Consider the following 9610-nt stretch of genomic DNA (forward strand, 5'->3'; position numbering starts at 1 on the left):
CTGAGCCTGATTACCTATGAGGCCCCTTACAAAATTAGGGAGCCTGTTGGCTGATGGAAAAACCCACGGTGGCAAGACGTGGTGACTCAAAGACCTCAAACAGACACCTTATGACTACAGAAACCGGTGCTAAAAAACACAATAGGTAAACAAGGACAAGAGAACATAACTGCCGTGAGTGATACTAGAGCAAACCTCATTGGACAGTTAAGGAAAGACAAAACTGTGATAATAGAAAAGGCCTGTGTGCCCAGAGACTATGATGAAGACAAGACCCCTAGCTGGAGAGCATTACGAGCACAAATAATATGCATCCTCTTCTCCAAGAAATCCGAAGAAACACAATGACAGAAGCCTGCACTGGAAATAAGTGCCTAGTCAATGCCTCTAAGTAGCAATGATAGTGACATATGGACAGATGGTGGAGGGATGGATGCAAAGATTAAGTCGGGGAATGAAGGAAAAGGCACAGAGGAGCAGAGACCTCAGAGTTCTGGGGGTGTATTTTAGTGTATACCTGAATGTACCTAATGCTTTCCGAGATGGGACTTGTCTGACATTTGACCCTGCACGCTGTGACGCGGACAGTTCACACTGCGTCTCTCATGCCTTTGTCGTACCTCCCGTCACCTGTGGAGAGACTAAACCAGAACAGACCTCAGCGAAACCCAAATCCAACTGCAAAACCCATCTGAGAAAGGCTGATGAACCCACCTCCCCTTCCCAACCATCCCCTGGTCCCAAAACTTTAGAAACCCTTTCTCTTCTCCTGAGCTTTCAGGGAAGGAAGCCCACTCCTTCCTGACAGCTCCTGCCCTGTATTTGCACCACCGTACTCCCCGTGTCAGCTGCTCCTTGGGAGCTGCTCTTCCAAGCTGTGCCCTGTGTTGTGCGAGCACCTCCTATCTTCCATCTTCCCACAGACTCCGGGCTCTGCTACAGACCCACAAAATAAGTGAAGTCCTGATGCTTATAATCTCTGAGGGGCCTGCTGCAAGCTGCAAAGGCTCTAGGGAGAACATGGTACTCTGTCGGTGATCGGGAAAGGTGATGAGCTGTTCCATACCCTGAAAGACACTATGCCTTATGTCCCTGCTGCTTTCTTGAAAAATGCTGAAAGCCCGTATACGGATGCAGACAAGATGTATGCATCTTAACCCCTGTTAGATTATCTCACCATCAGTCCTGCTAAGGAATGGTATCAACAACTTGCACAGTATGCAGCAAAACTGGTGAAAAAAAAACAAGGTTCCATCTTCAATAAAGTCAGGAAGTCCAGGAAAATACAAAGCACTTGGGGAAAAAACCAAAACCAAAACCATACCGTTAAACCACCTTGCCACCCCTGAACACCCAATACAAAATTACTGACCTGAAAAAAAACCCCAAAATTGCATACAAGTGTACTTTCTACAATATATGCTGCTGAACCTTGACTGGTCCTGAAGCCCTTACCTCCAACACCTCCGCTTCTCTCAGTATCAAAACACACCTACCCAAATAGCTTAGACAGCTCAAAAGCTGCAGCCAACTGAAGGAACAGCAGAGCACTGACACCAGAGAAGCCCAGGAGTGGAAGGAGCTCCCTGAGGAGAGGTTACAGCTCAGATATCCCGGGCCCTGCCCACCACCCTTCCTACATTCACCTGGGAAAGGGGACGGGCAAACCACCAGAAGGCATAAAGTGGCCAGAAGAGCAGCAGGAAGTTTGCTCATCTGCCTTAAGCTTAGAGCGTGGAAAGCACTGAACAGAGAAAGCAACCCTTACAGGAAACAAGGATGCCACAGGCAGTGAAGGCTGGGGTATGGGGACACTGTCAGGTTCAGGGACGCTGCATCTTGGGATGCAGAAGTCTTTGGACGAAAACCAGAGTTCTTCAATCAGACGTGAAACCAGCACCATGGACCGCGCAGCCATTTGGTGCAGCTCACAGGCTCGTGCTAAATGTGCGAGTCCATGCAGAAACGGTCACTGAGAGTGCCCAGGCACACTTTTGTGACAGAAAGGGGTAGTGCCTTGTGTGCGAGAGACACAGGAAGGAAAGCACCTGCGCCTCAGTCTCTGACAGCCACCCTCATACGAGGACACGTCACACACCAGCCAGACACCACCTCCTCAGCAACCAAGCACCGCTTGCAAGCCGTGTGGCAGCACCCTCTCCCAAGGCCCGGGTACCAACGAGCTGCCGCACAGCAGAGGTGGCCCCCAGCATCCACCCAGCTCCTACTCACTGGCCTCCCTTCCAGAGCGGACAGCTCAGAGCTGCTCCGCGTGCCTGGCTGTCTCCTCTTGCCCAGCTGCTGCTGCTGTTGGCACTTGGCCTGCTGGAGGAGGAGGCGTTGCACTTTTTCAAAAGCCTCCAGTCTTCCACCTGCACCTGCAAAAGCACAAGCACCATCTTACCATCTTTATCGCTATAAAGAGATGCTCCAGCTCAGGACTTGAATCCTTGGTGGAGTTTTCTTCCACAAACCAATAAAGCAAACATCAGGGACTGGACTTGGAAAGGAGGCTTAATGCTCCTGGAGCAGCTTGAGCTTCTTGATGTACTTTTTGAGATTTTGGCATGAGGATGCAAGCTGATTTAATGCAGAGCTTGAGTCTAAAGACAGCTTTGCCTGTCCATTTAAACAGCCAAGTCACTCCTTGGCAAAGAAATCTGCTACAAAAACGACATCAGTGTCCCACAGTTCTGAGCAGTTTGGAACTTCCCGGTGTGAACAAAGCATCTGGCCGTTTCTATTCCTCCTCTCCTCTTCCCTGAAGGGCAAGACTGTCAACACTGGAGGGAGGCTTAATGGCAAACTTTCTTCATTACTTTGTGACCTCTGGGGAACACCTTGGTCACCAGAAAAAACAGTTTTCTTTCTTGGTTCCACGTTTTGCCGGACCAAAGAAAAAGTTGAAGGCTGGAATCATGAATCCCTCAAGACGGAAACAGCTCTGGGGAAGGACGCGGCTTGACAGATGGGACAAACCAAGTTACTACAGAGACAGTAATAGCAAAGGGTAGTCCGGAACCCATGCACTACCACGGATCCATTCCTCCAAGAATTTGCAGGTAGGAGGAAAGAGAAACACCAAATGACACCTGTTGTTTGTGTGAGCGATAGGTGTCTGGTCTTTGCTCCTGTAAGGATGCAAAGCCTGCAGCAGAAGTGAGAAGGCAAGGCCATAGCCAGGTTTTATTCCAAGACAGCTCACGTAACAGTGAAATAATTTACGCAGCTCCCCCCTGGACACCAAATAATCCCGGAAAAGATACCGTTTGCCGAGATACGACCTTTGTGGGACTGCAAAGGTAGTGCAATTTGCACTGCCCTTAAACAGGCATGTAGACAAACTAGACAACCTAACTGCACGTTCTTAACAATCGTGAGTGCAGCTTCCAAAGACATACCAAAACCACAACAGTTCTCATCATTCTCTGAACACATGCCCAGGAGGATTTCATTGCCCAGACCTGCATAGACATTCTGGGAAAAAATGTGCATGCAGCACAACTGTATTAATCCAAGTGCTACGAAGATACGAAAAAGGTGTAAAGGTTACCGAACGTCCTCTGACTCTGCCCCGTAACAGCTCTCGCAGCGATCGGCATCCAAAGAATTTGGATCAAACACTTTTTCTTCTTCTTTCCCCAGCTCTAAGACAAAAGATGATTCAAAGTGATGAGGCACGTCTAGAAACACTGTCTTGTACTCTTGTTTTGTTCTATGCACAGTAACTGTTCTACACATGAACGCAGCGATTTTGTGTCGGAAGCTGCACATCCTGCACCCGAAGCCCACCTGAAATGGCACGCACAGAGCCTGTTGAGGCGTGGAAGTAAGACCAAGAAGCAGAGTAGTGTTTGTCATCTCAAGAACACCCTCCATAGAAAGAACTGGCTATCTGTAAGCCTTGCTGGAGCACCGATCAGATGTTACGTGCGTAAAGGCTTTGTTAAAACATTTTCTAAAGTAGACAAATCAGTAAATTGCAACTGATACAGGACACAAACAAAATTTTAAATAGCAGTCCACCGCAGTCAACGGTGCATAACGCATAATCCTGTCCCAAGACACGTAGGGACCATGGTTATCTCTTGCTGTGAAACAAGCTCAGAGTAGGAGTCTCCCGACTGGAAAACTGACAGCCAGTCCTCCAGGATGACAATGCTGAGAAGGCACACACGTTAACCACTGCCCACTAGAAATCTCCAAGGCATTTCTACCTTCTTCGTGACTTAACAATTCTGCCCACGTCTGTGCTGCATGTGTGTTGAATGCGCAGCCGCAGTATGGCTGGAGCACGAACTCGTGGAGTTTTATGTTCTCATGTGCAGAAGGCTGAAGAGTAACAGACTTGTAACAGAGGAGATGACAGCTGGTGACAGCTGAACCCCGCCAAAGGGCAGGAGAAGCCTACAGAAAACTCAAACAGGACTTTTGTTTTGTCAAGAACCAAAACAAATATCAAAGGTCTGCAAATTTTGGAGTTAGGAATAAGTGAGCCAAGGAATTTTGCGTCTAAAAGTTTGAAAACCATTAGCTCTTATAATAAGAGGCCCCCTTAAAAATCAAGCTGTTTCAACTCACAAATCCTGAAGGACAGGACCAAGTCCCCTGGGTTACAAAAGCCCTCCAAGGCTCACTATCTAGGCGCTGCTGCACTACCCTCTGTAAGCCTTGAAAAGATGGCTCCTTTGATAACTAATGATGGGGAAGGTGACAAGGTACATCGTCAGACACCGCTGAGGGGATAAAACGTTATCAGGGCCTTGTTTGTTGGAACTGGAAGGTATAACAGGTGGACAGAAGTGAGTATTAAAGATGCCTGTATTTCGTATTAGCCACAGAAAAAAAGAGATTTTAATTAGAAAGAATGAAATACGACTGAAAATTAATCATTAACCTTATTTCCTTAATCAAATACTTGATGGTAGTCACAATCAAGCAAACAAAAACTTTTAAGAAAATATACCCATTATTAAACAACTGTGCGAGGCTTTCTTTCTAAGGCTTACAACATTCAAAATAGTTGAAACTGCGCTTAAGAAGTCACTATTTAAAAAGCGGTATGGCTTTTCATCTTGTAATTACACTAAAAGGTAGCGTCAGGAAGAACACAGCTGAATAACTGCTATGCTTTGTCAAAGCCGTGACTGCCACCATTTGAACAAGAACACCTGGACACTACATGCAGTCTTTCAAGATACTGCAACCAGTAACAGCTTTTTAAATATAACCACTAGCTGCCTGTTGTCTCAGAGCCAGCACCCAGAGGTAACGCACACAGTTCAGACACTGTAAAGAAAACACAGTACATAAAACTCTACATGCAGGGTTTCTTGCTGTTAATGCGGTCCTCGACTTGCACGCAGATGTGATAGGTGAAACTGGAAAACTCTGTCCATGTTAAAAGGAAGGAAACGATAAGAACCACCGATAAAGAATTCAGTCGCTTATTGTCACTGAATGGAAACGAGTAAGATGACATCCAAGCACAGAATGCAGCCTACCATAGAAATCACTAAGCTATGAACTATTTCAACGTAACTATGATTAGGAAAAGCCTCCAGATACTACTCCATAAAATTTGGGTACGCTTTCCCAAATTTAAGGTCAATACTGCTATAGTTGCCATTTAAATAACCGACTGAACGTCAGTGTTACTAACAGAAACTGATAATCAGAGAGTTTAATGCAGATGGGCGGATACTTCTGATCTAACTTGTAACACGGGTGGTGGAAACCGAACTAGCCGCGTGCTTCTCCCAGACAGCAGAAGAAATTGCTTCTTCCCTGCAATGCATCTGATCTCTCTTAAAATGCCTCTTCTAGGTGAGACGGTTTGCTCCCTACGAGTTTCTCTTCCTCTCCATTGATTATATAAGGAGTCAGAGCAACCGGTTCAGACTGACTGATCCCAATGGACACTGGCAATACTAGCAAGGCAGGAGGCCTACACGTGTTAACAGAGAATTAGATACAGAAAAGCTGGTTTTGTCCCTGGACATTACGTTTGTAATGCCACAACCTCTGAATACAGAAAGGCTGCTCGCTGACACGATAGCAAGAACGCTATCACCCCATTCCCGTGACAACGGGAGACACTCTCGCACCTACCGATCGTTCAGCTCTTGCCTTGGTTTAGCCTTTCAACTTCAAGAACAGAAAAGTTAAATCTGAGTGATACAAATCAACAAATCTAGTTCATGCTGACAGGCAGAACTATACTATCTCCCAGAAAAGGTAATACGCAGCTCACGTTTTGGAAGGGAAAAGTCAGGACGGTATTACCGTTGGATTGCGACACTTTGACAGAGTCGCTTCTGCTGTGTATCGAGGTACAACGATGAGTCAGAACGCGTAAAAACGGTAGAGGAGAAGTTTTGTGTAGCCAAGGACCACTTACTACAACTGGTAACCAATAAATCAGCTAAAATATGTTTATCAGGTATGCATTAACATTATATGCAAAGCAAACGTAGCAAGGTGCAAGTTTGGGCTTAAGGGTCGAGTCACCGGAGCCTTCCCCGGAGAGACGCTCTTTCCTCTAACCAGGTCGTCCCATTTGTCAGCCCACTGTCATTTAAAGACACAACCAAAGTCAAGCTTTGCTAGAACAGCTGCTTGATTTCTAGTCGCAAAAGACCAGGAACTCAGCAGCTTTATGCCTGAAATGCATCCACGAGTCCTTGTCGTAATTTCAGAGGGACTACGCAAAGATCTGCCTCACAAAAGTAGCGAGTATTAATAGGAGTTTGTCTGATCCGCCAGTTTAATAGATTGGCGTGCTATAAACTCTTCAAGAGCTTGTGGTGTTTAAATGCTCTTCAGCTGCCACTTGTTCCCGTGAATCTCAAAACAGGCATACAGGGATGGAAAGACTACGAGAGCATGCACCCAAGAAAGGCAGACTAGCATCTTACCGTGTCTCTCGGCCTCTGGAGTCACACGACTGCCAGCTTTATCCAAACGTCGTTTAAACAGATTGTGCTCTACATCCAGCTGCTGCTCTCCTGCTACATCCACGGCATCGATGCTCAAATCTGAAACCAGCGAGCAAGGAAAGTGGGCTATAAACACACATTTGTTATGGCCTGTGGCAGGCTGAGGAAGCACTCAACCAGTGAAAACACAGAATCTTTCAGCGAGGGGGATACCAGCGGGCCAAACTGGAAGAGCAGGTACGGTTGGGGCCAAATGACGTACAGGGAATAAAACGCACGTTGCAGCACCCTAAATGACCCTTCCAAATACAGGGTCTGGTTTGGTGTACAAGAAGGACTGTTTCCAACTGCCACAGAAAGCGTTACCCCGAAAGGTAATACACTCAAGGCAAAAGAACAAAACCAAACCCCTCAAAGCCCATAACCATTTTCAGGAGTTCACGAGTTAAGCTTAAAATCGGCTGAAAGCTGTCTCCTCCCTCTACCCCCTCACCCTTCCCCCTTCAACATCAGCACATTTCCTTGCGATCTCTTTTCACAAGGAGGATTGAGAAGGTCTGTGGTCTCGGCCTGGTATCGAAGCACCGTGATGCACTGGCTGGCTGGCTACATGCTCTCTTGTAAGACCGACAGCTTCTCTGCACAAAACAGCAGAGGCTTCCACCCTCTCTGGCCTTCCCACGCCCTTTTAAATGTGAGGAAGGCAAAGACCAATAATATCTTGGGTGGTCAGAAGGAAGTCAGACTCACTACCTTTAGAGCCCAATGCACGACCCAAAGGAATTACTACAACAGAACAAGAGGCAGGGAAGATTGGCGGACAGTCGGGTAACGTGCACAGCAGTAATACCCAGCAAGACTTGCAAAATTTTCCATCGCTTTGTCCTGCAACTTTGTTTTCAATTTAGCTAAAAGGTAACCAGATTATTAACACGCATTCCGATTTTAAAAATTTTGGAGAAAGGTTACCACGTGGCATTGGCGTTACAGTCAGAATTTAAGTACCAAAGTCAAGGAAAAGTCGTGCCTCGTCAAGTAACTTCCAAACGAGACTCTCTCAAGTTTTTCGACAACAATACAGTCAAATCTTGAGTCCCAAGCGAACTCTGTGCCAGCTTTTTCGGTATTACTGAGCTCTCTGACAAAGTACACCACCACACAGAAATGCAAGTGGCGTTATATTGTAGCCTCATTTATAATCTAGAAAAATAACGCGGCCCGATCCGATTGGAAGCGCTGGTTTAAGCGCCCAGTGGGCCTGGCTGGAACCACCGCATAACCGCAAGGGATCAGCAGTTCCTCCCTGTCCGCGGCCCAAGCAGCAGCGCAGCACGCGGAAGCACCAGGCACACTGAGCCTCTCGGGCCCTCGGCAAGTACGAAAATTATTCCCAGCGTTCAGAAGTCTGACTCACAAGCACAAGGCGTGTGTGGAGAAATAACATCTAGATTGATCTTCAGTTTATCTCCCCTTGATTTGTCAACGTACAATTCCGGATGAACCTAGGAACAGAGGAAAAACAGAGAGTCCTGTTTCACTTGGCAGCAAACCAAAAGGCCTCTTTCCCTCGACTGCTCTGGCTCAGGAGCTGATTTTTAAGATGTGGGATTTGCCAGACACCTGAGCTGCTGCCTCCCACACCTTCCATGGTAGCTAAATGCTTGCCATTTGTGATACTTTTAAGACCAACAATAATTTGGGAATCTTAGAACTTGGGGTGGGGAAGGGGGTTCCTGCGCCTGCTTTCTTTTCTTTGGATTGCCTGCTTGTAGACAGCAGAGACAGCGAGAAGAGACTTTGAGACGCTCTCCTGCGACAGCGTTGCAGGAGGCCACAAGCCAACCTTTGCGCCAAGCGGCTTTCGGGGGAGGGCAGCCCGCTCCCATCGTCAGGACGACCAGCTCGGGGAAAGAGAAAAACCCAAACACAGCTGCTGCGGCGGCGGCAGCTGCTGCGTGGGGAGCCCGGAGGAGGCGGCGGAGCAGGCGGCGCCTCGGCGCGGGTGCGGAGGCACGGCGGGCCGCCACGGGCCGCCTCTCCGCCGGGGCACCGCGGGCAGCAGGCAGCACCGGGGGGCCGGCCCCCCCCCCCCCCGCCGCCGCTCACCTCCTTGGTGCGGTAGTACTGCAGCTCCGAGAAGAAAAGCAGCACCACGATCAGCCCGCTGACGAGAACCGCCGTCAGCCCCGCCGCTCGCGGCCGCCCGCCCGCCTCGCCTCAGCCCGCCCGCCGCCACCCCGAGCCGCTGCCTCCCGCCGCCGAGCGCCGGCCCGCAAGGTCCCCCCGGCCGGCCGCCGCCCCACGGCGAGGCCCGGGCCCCCCCGCCGGCCCCCGGCCGCCCTCACCCCGCCCGCTCACCAGCGCGGCCCCGCACGTCTTGCCCCGAAAGTCTTCCAGAGTCTCGGGGAAGGCACCGAACCGCTTCAGCCGCCACAGCGAGCCCATGGCGCCGCGCGGCCCGGAAGCAAACCCGCCTTCCGGGGCCGGGCCCGCACCGCCCCCGGAAGCCGGCCGAGGCGGCTGGCGGGGCCGGGGCTGCCGGTCGGCTCCGGGGCGGGAAGGTGCTCGCTGCCGCCGCGCCCTCTGCTGACCCACCCTGCCGACGGCCCCGGGCCTCTGAAGGACACCCGAGGGACGCTGACTGTGCCGAGAGCGGTTAGCTGAAGGGGCTT

The 9610-nt window shown here is 49.6% G+C and overlaps 1 protein-coding gene across 11 annotated transcripts; it reads right to left on the bottom strand.

The window, feature by feature from the left end:
- Positions 1–13: 13 nt before the first annotated feature.
- Positions 14–9435, bottom strand: LOC309604016 (endoplasmic reticulum-Golgi intermediate compartment protein 3-like). 11 transcript variants are annotated; one of them, XR_014230827.1, is made up of 6 exons: positions 9297–9434; positions 8353–8440; positions 6918–7037; positions 3554–3647; positions 2233–2378; positions 14–641 (listed from the first exon to the last, which is right to left on the bottom strand). XR_014230827.1 is itself a non-coding variant. In XM_082338897.1 (5 exons), the coding sequence occupies exons 1-5, from the start codon at positions 9381–9383 to the stop codon at positions 627–629; spliced, it is 456 nt and encodes a 151-aa protein (XP_082195023.1). In that variant the 5' UTR covers positions 9384–9435; the 3' UTR covers positions 14–626. The 11 variants fall into 11 exon arrangements, 7 of the variants coding, with proteins under 7 accessions (XP_082195023.1, XP_082195021.1, XP_082195024.1 ...); XR_014230829.1 differs by lacking the exon at positions 14–641 and adding an exon at positions 656–1293; XM_082338897.1 differs by lacking the exon at positions 3554–3647 and having other exon boundaries at positions 9297–9435.
- Positions 9436–9610: the final 175 nt, after the last annotated feature.

The sequence above is a fragment of the Platalea leucorodia genome, assembly GCF_965183815.1.
Source record: "Platalea leucorodia genome assembly, contig: HAP1_HAP1_SCAFFOLD_301, whole genome shotgun sequence".
In the NCBI taxonomy this organism is placed as follows: Eukaryota; Metazoa; Chordata; class Aves; order Pelecaniformes; family Threskiornithidae; genus Platalea; species Platalea leucorodia.